General features: G+C 35.4%; 1 protein-coding gene across 9 annotated transcripts in view; it reads right to left on the reverse strand.

Moving 5' to 3' along the window:
* Positions 1 to 18,910, reverse strand: part of ZC3H13 (zinc finger CCCH-type containing 13) — a 91,379-nt gene that overhangs the window by 32,249 nt on the left and 40,220 nt on the right. For 7 of the 9 annotated variants that reach the window (XM_033436787.2, XM_033436784.2, XM_033436788.2 and 4 more), the window contains 3 exons: positions 15,667 to 15,864; positions 4,475 to 4,785; positions 1,336 to 1,800 (listed from right to left, as the gene is read on the reverse strand). In XM_033436787.2, coding sequence (XP_033292678.1) covers positions 1,336 to 1,800; positions 4,475 to 4,785; positions 15,667 to 15,864 — 974 coding nt within the window. Of the gene's footprint in view, positions 1 to 1,335; positions 1,801 to 4,474; positions 4,786 to 12,112; positions 12,135 to 15,666; positions 15,865 to 18,910 lie in introns of those variants that run through there. The other 2 variants (XM_049701041.1, XM_033436789.2) reach the window with 2 other exon arrangements.

The following is an 18,910-nucleotide window of genomic DNA, read 5'->3' on the forward strand; positions in this document are numbered from 1 at the left end:
AGTTGTGGTGCACAGGCTTAGTTGCTCCATGACATGTGGGATCTTCCTGGACCAGGGCTCACACCTGTGTCCTCTGCATTGGCAGGCTGATTTTTAACCACTGCGCCACCAGGGAAGTCCCCAAGATATTTTTTAAGTGAAAACAGCAGGGTATAGAGTATATAGTTGTGTGTTTTTTTTAAATAAAGAAAATTTTTTTAATTATACTTGGAAAACCAGAGGAGAAAATGAATAGACATATACATCTGCTTGTGTAGAATATTTTTCAGATGGATACATACAAAATTGGCGAAAGAAGAAACCAGGTCAGGGATAGAAGGGAGGCTTTCACTATACATCCTTTTGCAGCTTTGAAATTCTGAACCATGTGAATGCATTATTAAAAAGAGAATTTTTTTAAGTACCATTTACAATGGCAACAAAAATAGAGGGTACACAGGAACAAACATGTACAAGACCTTAACAGAAAAAGTTACAAATCAATAAATTTAATGTACATGAAATAAAAATCCAACAGTTTTTCATGAAATTAAAAAAAAAAAGACAACTCATTTTTTAAATGTATATGAAAAAGCAAAGGGCCAAGAAAAGCCAAGACAACTATGGAGGAGAAGGTGAGGGGCCTTCATCTTAATGTGAAACTGTAATGCTGACCAGGATAAACCAACAGGCCTATGGAAAGAATAAGAGTGGTCACAATTCTGCAGCAGTGTTTTGGGGAAGGGGAGCGAAGTGGGCGGAGGAAGAGAGAGGTCAAAGCTAACTCAGTTAAGGCAGTTCGGAGACAGTCAAAAACATATAGGTAGGTAGTTATTGATGACAATGATGATGGCAAATGCTTTTTAGAGGAAGATGAGAAAAATGGCTCAAGATGCAGATATGTGATGTTCTGAGGTGGCTTTGAAGCAAGCACAAGTACTGATGAATACACAAGTCAGTCATTTCTGACACCACCAATTTTGAAAGCCCACCATTTAATCCCATTTTAATGATCATTTTATCTGTATACCTGTTTATTAGAAATTATTTCTTTTTGATGCTACTTTTTTGCCTGACAGCAATTTTCTTAGTGTTCCACATTAAACAAGATGGTAGGCATGACTGGACATAATTCAAACAGGAGGTCTAAGTCAGGCCCCATCTATCTTCTGCTACTGTAGCTAATAATTCCTATTCGGAACTTACAGGGAAAATCAAACTCAATTAATTGAAAATTACTTTGACAAAGTGATAATGAACATCAGAAATAATATCTTTAGAAAACAAATCTTAGGAGGTTAATAATTTCTCTATGAACATATAACATACAGTTCACTGACAAGTCAAAAACCTTACCCTTTTCAGGTAACTCTGGACCTCTTCCCCTACTTCTGCCCATCCGATCATTCCTAATTTCACTTCGAGACTCATTTCTGGACTCATTTCTTATTTCAGTGCGAGAACTTTCTTCTCTCAAATGGTTTCTGCCATAACTTCGGGATTCTTCCTGATATGCATCCTCCTTTCGATGAGCATCTCGACTTTCACGGTCCCTGTAGTCGTGGGCATCACGAGTAGACCGAGAATCTCTGGGATCACGGCTCTCTTTGTTATCTCTGCTGTAATCTCGCATCTCCCTGGAGTCCCGAATGTCTCTGGAGTCTCTTAGTTCCCTTCGGTCTCTAGTATCTCTGGCATCTCTCCGATCCCGACCATCTCGAGGTTCTCTGTCATCTCTGTGGTCTCTAGAAGAGCTCTGATCCTGTTCATACTCTCGTTCTTCTCTTGTGTCCTTTTCTCTATCCCTTTTTCCTCTAGTCTCTGTAACGCAATTTTGGAAATACACTGTAATTCCTTTCACAAAATTTTAGGAAACCAGATGATGTATTTAATACAGAGCTTTAAAATTTTTAATACAATGGTATAATTTCTACTCTTAACAAAAAATAAAAGGAGAAAACATGGGCAAATGAGAAAAATAAAATTATCTGTAAGCTAAAATTCCAAAGGTAATTTTATTAACATCTGGATTATTTGTCTTGATTGGATAAACTTTGAACACGATCTTCTCACATCAACGTACTCAATACTTATAAATCTTAAACAACTGAAACAAGTTAAGTTGATCTATCAATGATGGCCTACTTTTTAGAAATCACTTTTAGATCCAGAGGCACAAGTGATTTTAATCATCTCTACCAAGTATTAGGCCAGACTAGAGCACACATGACTACCTCCAATGTACTTAAGCACTTGAGAGTAGCCTACTATTCGTATGCTGGCTGGTAAACACATACTGTCTCTCTGTCTCTCTCTCCCTCCCCCCCCACCCCCCTCTCTTATTTATTTATTGTTTGAGCTATTTAATGAAATCACACTCCTGTCTCTAAAGATTTTTCTACTTAAGGCATTTTCTAACATTTCATAGAAAAATTAAAAAAATAATTTCAGTTTTAAAAAAGCTGGAATGAACCTCAATAGTTACTTAACCCAACCTTGTCATTGTATAAATGAAGGAACAGAGGCCCAGAGCTTAAATGGTTTAGTCAGCCCCGTACATCATAGGAATTTGCAGAGATTAGAAACTGTTCTTTAGAGATGCCTAGAAAAGTATAAATTGATTACAGCATAAATCTGATATGAACTGAAAGAATTAACAAGAGACCCTCAAAGAACAAACCCTGTACTTTTTATCAGATTCCTTCATAAATTGTTCTTACACTCTGCAACAGCCCCAAGATCTGAGGCTATTTAAGCAACTGTAGCAGCTCTTGGTCGAGGACATTATAAATTTACCTATGGCTAGGTCCACAGACTTTCTCCGCCCAGTATCCACAAGACCCCCTAGATTCTTATCAATAGCTTATCTCCCCTGCAAAATAACTTTGCCCATATGCCTACATCCAAAAATGCCATATAAGGATAGAAGCACTAGGCAAGAATCTGACAACATCCCCATCTCTTTTTGTGCACATCCATCCCTTCCAGTCCTCCTCCAATACCAAATGTGCCTAGAAATTTGTTCACTTAGTATTAGATTCTCTTTTTATGATACCCCCAGCTGTCTTTACGAATACATCTAGTTACTATATTTTGTTCTTTATCTACCTCCCCATCCTTTCACTAAAATTATTCTTATTTCAAAAAATGACCTCTAAATAGAGAGGAATAAACGCCTACTACATCTCTTGTATGGAAGGTTAAAGAAACATCCTCCTCACAAAGAACCTAAAAATGTATGGTTTATTATTAAAAGGATTCCTCCTATAACACAAACCCCTCTTACTACAAAAAAGCATTCCTATGAGACTCAACTGCATACTAAATTTCCCCTTCATTAGTGTGTTTAATAAATTATGTTTTGAAATAATATTTTCATTCAGTAAGTAGTCATGAAATATATACTATATTCCCAGTCAACTCTAGTTGTTCATAGATAGGTATAAGAGAATTTTCCCATCTTACCAATGTTCCATAAACACTGCTGTGCTGATCTGGTTCCAGAATCATGTACACAAGGAATAATTCTTTAAAATAGGTGCTCTCTCCAGTCCCTACCTATGCATCCATCATTTCTTGAATAAAATAACTTGCACTGTTGATTGGAAGAGAAAAAACTAACTTCGACATGTTTCATAGGCGACTGCTATACGATACTCAAATTGTGACTTTTTGTCAGTCTTGTGTGTGGTGCAGAAGCATGCTGTACGATGCTTTAAAAATGCACATTAAACAGAAATGTTGTTGCAAGTCAGCAAGTATTGTATTTCCTGAGTACTCATTATGTTAAAAAACTAACTCAGGAAATGTCAGGAAAAAGACTTGTTAAGTTAAATAAATAAGGACAAGAAGCTTAGATAAGAAATACAGAGAGAGATGAGAGCTATTAGATTGTACTGCCAAGTTTTGATGATAATAACATCTCAGCATGAACAGGGAATAGCAAATTCAAAGTTAACGTAATTCTCAGGGATCTAGAAAGGAAAACTGCTTTGCTTGACTTCTTTGTTGAGTTAGACCTGGAATAATGATCACTTGGTTCACACTGACTTTCTGAACATTCCTCCAGCCCTCACCTCTTAGTCAAAATATTTCTGATATGTTCAAACTCTGCTCCCTGGTTTGCTGCTTTTCTTTCCTTCACCTCTGTTGTTTTTGAAGAATTAGCTAAGCAGTTAGACTGACGCTCTAAGAATCATACCATCCCAAATTTCTAGAACTTGAAAGTACTCAAGTAAAACATCATAACTAAAGAAAGGACCAACTTAGCATACATATAAATGCCCACTTACATCTATTTAGTAGCTTACATTTCCGTGTCCTTAAGCACCTCCTATTGCCCTCAAGAGCTATCACCCATGTGTTACAGACACATAATATAACACAGTTCTCTTCTGTCTCTTATTTTAACAATAAATCTGAAAGTCCATTATTTTTAATAAAGAAAATATCCACTTAAAGAACTCTAAAAAAAAAACCACAATGGAGTATTTACCTTCCCTCCTTTCATGACGCCGATCATGAGACTGTGAAGTGCGTTCATGATCATGCCTCCCTTTTTCTCTCATTGGAGACCGATGTCTTGGGGGACTCTGCTTTCTTTGAGGAGAAGACAGAGAGTGTGAAGGATAGGGAGAAGCAGAGCGGCGTAAAGGTGGAGTTACTGTCCTCTGATAAGATGGTGAAGGAGTTCTTTTTCGGCGAGGAGAAGGAGAATGTCTTTGAATAGATGATCCTGATTGTGAGGAAGATGAGTGATGTCTAGAAGATATAGGAGAATGATGCTGTCCTGCTGGGGAAGTGGACCTATAAAGAAAGCAACAACAATAAAAAAATATGTTCAAGAGCTTTCATTTCTAGCCAAAGGAAAATCTTCTTTAAAAACAAAGAAACAAACAAAAAAACCTGAATGTAAAAGTTAAAGCTAAAAGTGTAATAATTCCAAGATAAATTTTAATTCACAATGATGTAAAATCATTAACAAGTTGATTTTTAAAGATCTGACTGATCTTGAAGTCAGCTTGAGACAACAGTTCTAGATGAGACATGCATTGCCTTTCTCCTGAGCTTTGGCTCCAAGGCACACTCCCTTTTCCAGGTAACATCCTCCCTGAGCACTGATGGTTCTTACTCTCACGTAAAGTCTGGAACTCACTCTTACCAGAGATAATCTCTGACAGTGTAAATAGGTATTGGAGGAGGGAACCCACAAAGAGCTAAAGAGAAAACATACTAAGATCTAGGAAAGTGGGTGTAAGAACGTCTATAATTCAGGGCTGTGGGAGACGGGAAAAGCTATCACCAGCTACGCCAAACAAAAGTTTGCACTGCCTGGGCTGACACTTAGGATAGGGAAAGAAAGCTAGAGTTAAGGAAAGGACATACTGTCTATACTGTCTTTATCTTAAATGACCTGCCTTCACTCTTGGGCAGCACAAACTGAAATTTAGTTCATAAGCTTTGGTTTAACTGAGGCTTCCTCTGCTCCCTTCAAATCATCTTCTTTGCTGCCAGAGAAATAACTTATAAACTCATGAAGCACATCTGAATCACTCCTATAATCTGTTATGTCTTGGGCTGTGTCTACAATGAATATGCAAAAGGTGTGTGTGACGGAGAGCTAGAATACACACATTTGGGCAATAACTAAAAAGAAACAGGACTAATGTTTAAAAAACAACACTTCAGACATCACATGCTCAGATAAGTATCATATTTCTCAAAGTAATCATTTTGAGGACAGATGTTTGTTCAAAAAAATTATGAGTTCCTGTCAAAATATTTTAGAATTACCTTCACTGCCTATGATAAATATTTTTTTAACTTCCACAATGTTGGCAAAATCATTATTAATCCTAAACCAGGATTCCTCAATCTTGACACTATTGACATTTTGTATTCAGTAATTCTTTGTGGTGGCGGGCTGTCCTGTACATTGTAGGATGTCGAGCAGCATCCCTGACCCCTATCCACTAAAAGCCAGTACCATCTCCCTCCCATCCCCATTCATGCCGATAAAAAACTACTCCAGGTATCTCCAAATGTCCCCAGGGAGGTAAAATCAACCCTGGTTGAGAACCGCTGCTCTCAACTATGCTGTTTATAAATGATGCCTTAGTAGAACTTTTATCAATAAAAGATTTAAATCTATAAAATACATGTTACTGAGTCAGGAAAGTGGTCAGATATATAGGAAAGAATTTTGCAAAACAAGAAATTAAGCAAAAAAACAAAATCACCTTTTGGATAATAGTTGACTTAAAAAATAAAAGTCAGCTAACTAGAACACCACATTATCCTAAACATTATAGTTATTTACGATTCTGCAGTACTTTCACGCTTTTAATAAAAATTGTTATTCCTTTCTCACATAAAAAAAATAAGACATAAACCACCATAGCTTAATTGAGTCTAAACTGAAATTTATTTACTAACAGATATGAGTACAAATGCTCAATGGGTCTTGCCCAAATTTGGAAAACCATTTATGACCAATGGCTATTCAAATACTGAACAGAAAAATCACTGCAAGACTGAGAAATTCTAATTTGACTATCATTTGGTGCTTTCCAATTTCAATTTCATTAGGTTCTAGTCAGTTTGGAAATACCTAAACTGAAAAAATAAAGAATGTGGCTCTCCACTGAACTGACATTTTGGTTAGTTTTGAGTTTATTTCTGGAGTATACTCAAAATTATTTCAGGAATGTCTGCAATACCCTTTGGTGATTTGTTCACAAAACTTAAATAAAATAGTTCATAATACTATCTTTTAAAACACATTACAGTCTAATCACATGTCTATTCCAATTTGGTGTCTATAACATGGAAGAAAAAATTTCGGTTCAAGCTTACATATCAAGCTGTCATATTAAGGACAGAGCACCAATGTGTTGTCACATTACGGCTTCAGCATTTTAACCATATTTTTCTTCCTACTTATCCTTCAGGGAAAAAATAAGTTTGCTGAGTTAATCATCCATTATCAAATGAATGTTTGTGTCCACCCTCCACCCCAAATTTATACACCCAGAATTTATACCCTAACCTCCAATGGGATGCCGGAAGGAAGGGAGGAAGGGAGGGAGGGAGGAAGGAAATGAGTCATTTTGATTCACTGGACAAATGTTAAGTGAGTACCTTTTATGCTAAGCATTATTTTTGACACTGAGGATACAGAAATGAAGAAGACAGACAAAATCACTAACAATAATGATGATTATAATAATATTAACAATAGCAGGTAACATATGCTGTTACTATGTGCACAGCATTGTTTTAAGTGCTTTCATATATTAACTCATTTCGTCTTCATGATGACAACCCTATGAGGTAACTGAGACAGAGAGAACTGAAAAACAGTCTGTCTTAGCTGCAGAGTCCAGGAGTAGCCCACCAACAACAAAGAAAGCCAATTTCAGCTAATTAATGCAACATACAAGTCTATACAACAGAATAATCAAGTGTGAACTGTTAGGTCCAAAAAAAGTACATCGGGGGACTACATTAGGTGCTTGGTAAGGAAAGGGCCTTTACTAAGAAGATAGCTTTTGAGCCAAGAGCTGAAAATTTGAGGGAAGAGCTTTTCATGCTGAGGACTCAGCAACCATAAAGGAGGCAGGAGGGATGGTGATATATAAAAAGAACAGAAAGAAGACAAGTATAACTATGATTCACGGGAGAATGGAAAGTTCATGAGAGGGTCAGAAAGCAGGCAGGGGACAGAGGATATGGAGTCTTCTAGGTCATGATAAAAGTTCAGATTTTATTCTAAGTATAAAAGAAATCACTGGAGAGTTTTGGGCAGGGAAGTGTCATTCAGAAATTGAGCAACTTGCCTAAATAAATATGTAAGACAGAGAAAGAAAATGCTTCTGTGTGATGATTTGTTTTAGACCTAGTAGCTTGCTCTCCCTTTGCAGCAGGTGATAAATACTCCTCAGAAGGGGAATCATTTCTAACCGAATGATCTACAGAAACTAGAATACTTTTGTTGTGGGAATCTTTTGAAAGATGTCTCCTCCATAAATAAATGGTACTTGAAAAACAGATTTGATTCAAGCAAACTAGTAAGAAGTACATAATACAAGTAAATCTAAGCCAAGTACTAATAATTTTGGTTCAATTTCATTTTTGCATTTATGTAGAAATGAATTAATTTCAAAAACCTCAGTCTAAGAATGGAGAAGAATGTTAAGATAAGCATTATTAGCACATCCTTCAATGATATTCAAGTCCAGAATTATGTGCCATTTAATTATAATAATTTTTCAGAATCTAGTTCAAAAGCCTTACATGAACTTGTTCAATCCCATGACTTGAGTGAGCTAAAAACTGTACCTATTGTTGTGATCAAGAGTCAGAAGAGACAAATATCCAGTATCCCTGGCACATGGGGAGATTGTTTTTAAGCTCTAAGAGAGTTGGTATTCCAAATGCAATAAAGCCCAGAAACAATATACACCAGCATAACAAATATTAAGACAGCTGGCTCCTATCTTCTACCTGGTGGAAGAAGTTAAACTTATCGCTTTCTCCTGGGACAGGATGGGGTGATGAGGAGATGGAGAGGCCCAGCCCCTGCCAAGAAACAGCAAGCAATCCAGTCTTAGGAAAGAGGGAGGTAAACAACGGTTCTCAAGTCCCTAGTCCGACTTCTCAGACCCCAAATCTCCTCAGTCAGGCCAAGAAAATGGATGTCAAATAAGGGAGATTCTTGAAATCACTGCCACTGTCCTGGAAGTTCAATCCAGTCACAGGTCATTTAACTGTCAGTAGAAAATTACCACCAGATAACACCAAACCACAGCCAGACAGAGATGGATTTTGATAGTGTGACTGGGTATCTGTTATTTCATTAATCTCATTACATACTACACAGTCCCATATTTTTACCAGATTAAACTTTTGGCCTTTGTATGCCGTGTTATGCATTTCTGATTGGACCAATTATTAAACAGGGCTAAACTTCCCAACCACCTCCTGCTACTGAAAACCTCCCCGAAGAACAATTTTCCTCTCAAGTCTCTGATTCCATCAGGCATGACAGACAAAGGGTTAAGAGCACAATTTTTAGGAACGTAAATACCACTCTAGATTTTGGCTGCAAAACAGGAGCTTTTCTGAGTTCAACAGATTTTCCCAATATCACACCTATAAAAGGAAGTCCAAGCCTTGATCAATTGGACTAAATGTAAATGGCTTTTTTGCCCCCTGATGAAGTTATTTTGATATTTATAAAACGATTTCATTTTTAACACGTCTACCATGAATTCAGTATATTATATAATTATGTTCAGCTATATTACATATTTCTTTAAGTGTCTTAATTTTATATCCCTAGCCTAAATTAGTATTCATGTAAAAATACTTTTTAGGTCTATAGACAGGGCTCAGTTAAATGCAGAAAAAAGACAATGCCTCAGACAAGCAACTCCCAATCTGAATACAAAGGTTCCACATTAATATTAAAAGATTTGCATATCCTTCATGATATTTGTGCTAATGTCGACTAATTGGGAAAATATTATAGAAGATATTACAAATTCATCAATGTTTTTAAAGTCTGAATTCTAAAATTACATTATTCTCCTTTTTTCCTTTTAGATGGGATACTGGTATAGTGATTGTATTTTTTTTTTTAAGTATGGTTGATTTACAACATTGTGTGAGTTTCTGGTGTACAGCAAAGTGATTCAGTTATATATATATACTGATTGTGTGTGTGTATATATAGATATAGATATAGGTAGTGATTGTATATTTTTAAGTGTCTTTCTCTTTTAGAGATATATACTAAAATATATACAGATGAAATGAAATAAGAAGTCTGGGATTTGCTTCAAAATAACACTGGATGGGGGAGGTGGATAGGGGTACAGATGAAACTATGGATATGAGGGTCATTATACTATTCTATTTTTATGTTGTGAAATGCTCCATAATAATGTTAATGTAACATTAACATGTAATTCTTCCATCCTCTATATATAACTGAGTAACACTGGTACATATTTACTCAAGAAACTATCAATTCAGTCTACAGAAATGCTTAGTTCACACATGGATTCCTCCCTGTCCTGTCCTTCATGGCCACAGAATAAGATTCACCAGTCCAGACCATGGTATTTGAACATGAATGGTAGATAATGAATAAATTAAAGAATTAATCCAATAGGTAATAGTCTTTGTCAAACATCTGAAACATTCTGATTTTAATTATTCAGATGTGTGCAATCACTGAAAGAAAATAAGACTGTCAATTTGGTGGTAATTGCTTATTCTGCTAAGCTGATGTCAAAGTCAGTAAGTTTTTTTTGTTTTGTTTTTGTGTTTTTGCTTTTGTTTTTGTGGTACGTGGGCCTCTCACTGTTGTGGCCTCTCCCGTTGCGGAGCACAGGCTCCGGACGCACAGGCTCAGCGGCCATGGCTCACGGGCCAAGCCACTCCGCAGCATGTGGGATCTTCCCGGACTGGTGCACGAACCCGTGTCCCCTGCATCGGCAGGCGGACTCTCAACCACTGCGCCACCAGGGAAGCCCAGTCAGTAAGTTTTGAATGATCACATCTGTCTTTAAAATCTGAGGAAGACTCATGTAGGCATATATACTCTTATCAAGACATATTCAGGTAATTATAATAAAGTGATTTAAAAAAAATACAACAACTTACTATGCTCTTAATACTATCTTATTAAACCACAATATTCTGCATTTTGATTAGTATTTTGATCAACACATATTACCTATCATAAAACCATATTTAACCAGCAGAATGAACTATATGCACTTGTTAGCTAATTTCTCTGGTTAACTACTATCCAAAAAGTTTTTGTGTTTCCTTAGGCCCTTGTTCTTAAACTACACTAATATACTGGTCGTTCCTAATTCAGCAAAGAATATAGAATACAGATTTTCATTGATAAAGATGATATTAGAGGTCCACTGAAACACTGCTGAAATATCTAGTTTAGGATTATCTAGATACAGTAGGTTAGGAATACTGATACAAAATATTCCCTTCACAAGTGATTTTCTGACTAAATACCTAACTCAAACTTAATTTTCCTGTGAGCTCATATCTTCTAAAACAAATTACAGAATATAAATGGTTTAGCTGAGCTCCAAGTAATCAAGATTTTGCTGTTTTCTGTACCAAACAGGTCACAGAAAGTTTATTTTTAAAAGTATTATGGGAAATTGCTACATTCTCTAAAAGCAGAGTAATAAAATAAATCTATAAGGCATTTTTTTTTGATAAATAAGTGGTATGCAGGTTTTGATCAATGTTGCATAAATAAATCATTGCTGAGTAAAGTCTACCAGTCAAATTGTAAGTCACTGATACAGAATTCCTTTAAGAACTATGGCCTGGAAACTACTCGCTTCAAAAGCAACTACATAACAGAATTTAGTGTTATTCAAATTAACAAATATTCTGGGAAGAGAGTATATTCTTAACTAGGTTGACATGGCCAATAAAGGTTTGGGATGAGAGTACTGAAATCCTCGATGCCAGATTAGTGGCAAAGGCCTAAAGAATGATTAATAACTCTTAAGAATTTTTGGAGAGTGGGGAAATCATGAATTTTTCTGGGAGGATATGGACACTCTACCCCTCACGAAAACATACACAGGCAAATTTTAACTCACAAATCAGACCTCTAAAATCCAGGTTAGTAGCTCCTGGTGTAGAAAGTTGAAGAACTGAGACACAGAAGACAGGGAAAAGGACTTAAAGTCATAGGATCATGTGGCTTTGTTACATCATTTGTCTCACATGTATGCATATGCATTTGGGAACCACCCTTTAAGAAATGTAAGCAATCCCCTATATACAATAGGCCTAGTAAGTCTTACTTTACTTGGAAGGGAACACACGTGATTACTGTATTACTTCCACCTGTAGTAACAAAGTTTCTGACAAGATTTTTGTTCACTGCTGCATCACCAATGTTTAAAGCAGTGTCCACCACACACTAGGTATTCAGTAACCTAATAAATAATAAATGTATTAGCATACTTTCACTTAAGCACAACACATCCTGATAACCAAAATACTACCAATAAACCCATTATAACATCTAAATTAATATTAAATGGCAATTTTCTCCAAAAGGAATTTAGATACTAACCTTTGATTACATACCCCAGAATCTGAAAGCAATGACAAAGATTCTTAAATATACTGTTTGGCTTTAGAATTATTCTTTATTCACAATAATGGAGATAAATTAAATTAATGAATCTGCCTTAAAAAAAAAAAAACACCTGGAAATCAAATCAACTCCTCCTAAATCAAAATGCCCCCTTTCAACCTTGTCAATTATGGCTTTAGAACTCCAATGACAATCAGGTACCCATGCAGTCCTTCAGTAATCTGCTGCTTAGTTTCCTTAGAGAGAAGAAATAAACCAAGTTCAGATTTTTCTGTACACTGAGCAACAGGTGAATCTTAGGCATACCTTACTACTCCTGGTAGAGATGGCCAGGGAGAAAAAAATGGAAAATGAAGAATCAATCTCTGTAATATTCAATTCCTCATAATACAAAATGTGTTACCATTTCAGTGGTGAACTACCCAGGGATATAAGTTAAGAATCACTTCTCAAAGATTTCTGAGTCAAAATAACAAAACAAGAGCACCAAGAACCATTAGAGAAGAATAAAGACTTCTTAAAATGTAAATCAGCAAGAACATTTAACATAATTTATATCTGATTTACATGTCATTTTCAAAAACAAACCTACCAGATTGAATAAGATAAAGAGTGTATTTTAGGAAAATATGTTCAAGAATTATGGATGCTCCAGTTAACCAGTTTTTATTGCTCCAGTAAGACATAATAATGTTGCTAGGTCCTAGCAACAGCTGACAGAATCATTCTGGTTCTTCTAAGTCACCACAGGGAGGAGAGAAAAAAAAATTGATTCATCTAAATAAGTTAGACAAGATGATCTCTTACCAAGACAAAGAAAGGGCTAAGCTTATCATCAAAATCTTTTTTGGGGAAAAGACTGGGTTTTGTTGAACTTATATATCATAAAACTATTATCAGCTGCTTACTGGATGGATAATTTATCCTGAATGATCGCAACATAAAAAAAGGCCATTTAAGAAAAGTCCATAGCAAACATCATTCTCAATGGTGAAAGACTGAAAGCTTTTCCTCTAAGGGACAAGGCAAGGATGCCCACTCTCACCACTTTTATTCAACACAGTATTGGAAGTCCTAGCCAGGGCAATTAGTCAAAAAAAATTTTAAAAAGGCATCCAAGTTAGAAAGAAAAAAGTAATTATCTCTACTTGCAGATGGCATGATCTTATATGTAGAAAACCCTATACGTTCCACAAAACAAAACAAACTGTTAGAACTAACAAATGAATTCAGCAAAGTTGCAGGATGCAAAATCAGCACACAAAATCAGTTGTGTTTCTATACAACAATGAACAATCTGAAAAGGAAATTTTAAAAAACAATTCCATCTACAATAGTATAAAAAAGAACAAAATAAAGCATAAAAATTACTTAATGTACAAAATACTTAGGAATAAACCTAACCAAGGAGGTCAAAGACTTGTATACTGAAAACTACAAAACACTGCTGAAAGAAATTAAGATACAAATAAACAGAAAGACATTCCATGCTCAAGGACTGGAAGATTTAATACCGTTAAGATGTCCATATCATCCAAAGAGATCTACAGATTCAATGCAATCCCTATCAAAACCCCAAAGATAGTTTTTGCAGAAATATGAAAATTCATCCCAAATTTATAAGGAATTTCAAGGGAACTCAAATAGCCAAAATAATTTCAAAAAGTAGTAACAAAGAGGATTCATGCTTCTTGATTTCAAAATGTATTATAAAGCCACAGTAATCAAAACAGTGTGGTACTAGCAGAAAGACAGACAAGCAGACCAATGGAGTAAAAGAGAGCCCAGAAATAAATCCTTGCATATATGGTCAAATGATCTTCAAGGGTGCCAAGAACATTCAATGGAGAAAGGAGAGTTCCTTCAAAAAATGGTGCTGGGAAAAGTGGTTTTCTACATGCAAAAAATGAAGTTGGACCTTTATCTTACACCACATACAAAAAATTAACTCAAAAGGCATTAAAGACTGAAATATAAGATCTAAGACTTTAATAAAACTCCTACAAAAAAACACAGGGAAAAATCTTCATGACATTGGAGTTGGCAATGATTTCTTGGATACGACACCAAAATCGCATGCAACAAACATAAAATTGACAAATGGGACTACCTCATACTTTAAAAACTTCTGTGCATCAAAAAACACTATCAAGAGAATGAAAAGGCCACCTATGAAAAGGGAGAAAATATTTGCAAATCATATATCTGATAAGGGGTTAACATCCATAATTATAATGGATTCCTATAATTCAACAACAAAAATCAAATGGACTCAATTAAAAAATGTGTAAAGGAGGGCTTCCCTGGTGGCGCAGTGGTTGAGAGTCCGCCTGCCGATGCAGGGTACACGGGTTCGTGTCCCAGTCCGGGAGGATCCCACATGCCACGGAGCGGCTGGGCCCGTGAGCCATGGCCGCTGAGCCTGCGCGTCCGGAGCCTGTGCTCCGCAACGGGAGAGGCCACAACAGTGAGAGGCCCGCGTACGGCAAAAAAAAAAAAATAAAAAATGTGTAAAGGATTTAAATAGACATCACTCCAAAGATAATATACAAGTGGCCAAAAAGCAATGAAAAGATGTTCAACATCATCAATCATCAGCGAAACGCAAATCAAAACCACAGTATCAACTCATACCAGTTAGGATGGCTACTATCCAAAACACAGAAAATAAGTGTTGGTGAGGATGTGAAGAAATTGGAACTCTTGTACACTGTTAATGGTGTACAGCAGCTTGTATGGAAAACTGTATGAAAGTTCCTCAAAGAATTAAAAATTAAACTACCATATGATCCAGCAATTCCACTTCTGAGTACATTGCCAAACAAACTGAAAGAAGGGTCTTGAAGAGATGTGCACACCCATGTTCATAACAGCACTATTCACAATAGCCAAGAGGTGGAAGCAACCTATACGTTCATCAGCAAATGAATGGATAAACAAAACGTGGTATATAGACAATGGAATATTATTCAGCATTAAAAAGGAAAGTAATCCTGTTACATGCCACAACATGGATGAATCTTGAAAACCTTATGCTAAGTAAAATAAGCCAGTCACAAAAAGACAAAATGATTTCATTTATATGAGGTATCTAAAGGAGTCAAAATCAAAGAAACAGAAAAGTAGAACGATGTTTACTATGGACTGGGGAGCCGGGGGATAGGTGGGGGAGTGAAAAGGAGTTGTTTAAGGGTTATAGAGTTTCAGATCTGTAAGATGAAAAGGTTCTGAAGATCTATTTCATGTCACTGTGAATATACTGTATATACATATATATAGTATATATATATAAAAAACACTACCAAATTGACATTTAAAAATGGTTAAAATTAAGAAATTTTATGTTTTTTAAATCATAATGATTTATATGTTTTATAAACATATTAACATTGATTGAAGTATTGATATTTCAATATGGTAAGTATTAAATACTTATACATAGTTCAAAAACACTAAGTAATCCATTGTAGTAATGCCTAAAAGCTTCTGAATAGTAGTTTAGATTCTAAGAAATATACAATCCTACTTACCTTGGCTTGTCTCTTTTTTCTCTTTGTCTTTCAAAATCTCGTCCTCTGTCCTTTCCATCTCTTGGTTTTTCTTCTATCCTGTCTTTTACTTTATATTTTTCTTTATATTTTTTCCCCAGAGCAATATCTTCCTGTATAGGAGGGGGTGGGCTAGGAGTACGAGGTCCTTTCTTCTTACTTTGGTTGCTTTTTGAATTCCTGAAGGTAACACAAAGCTATCAGAAGTCTAAAGACTTTTAGAAGGTCAAATAAATATTTTTTTCATTTTAACAAAGCACTTTTAAAAAATGGTAGCATTCCTTTTAATAACTTGCCATTTACTATTTTATATACTAGCAATCAATATCAAAAAAAATTTACTTGCTACCTACTTCATTAATACTGCTTATTATATAATTTTAAAGGGTATATTTCTGAGAAAAGATAAGAGGTGGAGTAGGAAGAGATTCTTTCAGGAAGGAAAATATCATAAAATAAAACAACTGCATGAACTGAATTTTTTTTTTAAAGCTTATTATAGAAAAGTAGATGAAAAAGTAAAAATCACCTATAATTCCATTACCCAAGTATAGCCAATGTTAACACCTTGGATATATGTCCACACTTTTTCCATGTCTCTTTCCCTTCTTCCCTCCCTGCCACCCCATACACACAGTTATAATACAATGTTTTGTAAAATTTTTTGTACTAAATATAGCATGGGTATCTTTCTATAACAAAAAAGTGGATTTTTTTTTTTTTTTTTGCGGTACACGGGCCTCTCACTGCTGTGGCCTCTCCCGTTGCGGAGCATAGGCTCCGGACGCACAGGCTCAGCAGCCATGGCTCACGGGCCTAGCTGCTCTGCGGCATGTGGGATCTTCCCGGACCGGGGCACGAACCCGAGTCCCCTGCATCAGCAGGCGGACTCTCAACCACTGCGCCACCAGGGAAGCCCAAAAAAGTGGATTTTGATAATTATTCTTATGGACTGTACAGAATTTCCTTTAATAGATATGCTCCATAACTTCTTTAAACAATTTCACATTGAAAAGTTTTTCAGGTGGTTTCCATGTTTTCAGCATTATAAAGAACAATTACATCAACTATAAATGAAACCTTAAGCACTGTTAGTAAATATTCTTTTAAATCTTTGTTTTAAATCTTAAACATTCATTTAAATCTTTCCCAACTCTTAGATTACAGAGATTGATCCTTTAAATTTTAGAATTTTGTATTTCACAGTTAATCTACCTGGGATTGTTTTTTGGGTCTAGACTATCCTCTTTAAAAGTTGGCATTTAAAAGCATTTTATCTAAATGCTATAACTTTGAGCCTTTACACATTACAAATTGTCTGTCTTTACTTCATACCCTGACAACAGTTTGAGCATTTTGGTGTCATATCCTTTTCCCTCAGAGCTCTATAAATATTGTTACAATATTTTGTGGCATTTAGTGTTTTGGATGAAAAGTCCAAAGAGAGTTCATTTCTTTTCCTATGCAGGTTACCCAGCTTTTCTGACTGTATGCATTATTATATTATTCCTTGCAAACTAAAAATTTCATCAAGATAAGCATACATTCTTTTTTTAACCTTTTCTATCACTCAGTGTGCTGCTTCAATCTGAAACCCTAGTCTTTTACTCACTTTTTTTTCTATTTTTATTTCATCAATTCTCCATGTGACCCGAGTCTCTGGTTTGCTTTATTATAGTTACTGCATCTCCTAGATCATTCCTCCAGTGTTTTCCATTATCCCATCTCTGCTTTTGCTTTCCAGTATCTTAAAATATTGGAAATATCTTAAATGTGTTTTCAAATTCAGTAAATTTTCTTTTAGGTTGCACTCATTCTACTAATATTAAATTTGGCAATCTCTTTATTCTGCTATTTCCAGTTTTAAAAATCATTTTTCATCCAAAATATTTTTGTTCACAGATTGCTTTTATTTTCACGATCAACTGCTCTCAACAGATCAATCAATATCCTCTCAAATCATATTAAAATTTTGAATTAATTTCTTATTTAAATTTGTTCCTGTTTTCTGCAACACTGAATGTTCAGCCTGGTACGGAGTTTTTAAGTAGCCCTTTCTCTTCACACATCTGGTAAGTTTTCATCAGCTACTTATTTCACTAGTTATTGATATTTATAAATGACAACTTAAGCCAAAATCCTAGAACTTACTTCCTGTGACCTAGAGTTCTCTAATCCCAAGATGCCTTAGCTGTATAAAAGGTAACGGATAGTATCTTCCTCAAAATTGCTGGTAAGATTAAAAACAGATAAAAGCAACTGACTCATAGCAGGTATTCAGAAAATTTACCTCTTAGTCCTTATCCCTACTTCTTATTGTCATAGATAGGGTCAACCATCTAGCAAATCAGAAGTTATTAAAATATGACCAAATCTACTTTTCATCTTTGTCTTCTGCCAAAACGATTATTAGTTACATATCTCACTGCATATTTATGAAGTGACTCAAATTTTTAATGTATTTAACAGATAAGTGATGTGTCTACATTTCTACATATTTTTCTACTTAAAAGACACACACTGATCAATAATTGGTAGATAGTAACAAAAGTTACTTAAAAAACCATTTTCAAGATAAAATGATAGAGAAGTTCTTGACACAGACTGTATTTTCACATCATTGCCTGTGACAGAAACTAGCTAGGTGTTTACTACACTTTTGTCCTGGCCATACTGTTGAACCATACTGTCTAGACCGTTCTGAAGTTAGATGTGGCCAAATGACCAAGCTCTGGCCAAAAAGAATGTGAGTGAAAGTGATGTACACCACTTCCAGGCCTAACTAATAAGACTCTCATACTCCAGGTAATTGTAAACTATGTAACTAAATAAGTGCAATACTCTTAATTTTTTTCTTCTTTGGTGTCCTCAAAAACCTAAGAAAGTAAAGCCATGGTCAGAAGGAGCCTAGGTACTGAAGCTGCATGTATAGAAGAGTCACCTATTAATCAGAAACACCCACTTCTTACTTGAGTGAGAAATAAACTTCTGTTGTGTTAAATTCACATTCTGGGATTAAGCTATTATAACCACCAGGATTATGCCAGTACACTCACTAAAGTGCAGAATTTCTTCAAATACCTTAAAAAATATATGTAGTTGGAAAACATAGTTGTGTTACAGAGTTTGCAAGTAACTTCCAACAGAATGGGCCAAAGTTGATTTTGTGCATTCTGAAGTCAACAAGATCTTTCAACATTTTTTTTTTTAAGTCAAATGATTATCC

The sequence above is a fragment of the Orcinus orca genome, chromosome 18 (genome assembly GCF_937001465.1).
Source record: "Orcinus orca chromosome 18, mOrcOrc1.1, whole genome shotgun sequence".
NCBI lineage: Eukaryota > Metazoa > Chordata > Mammalia > Artiodactyla > Delphinidae > Orcinus > Orcinus orca.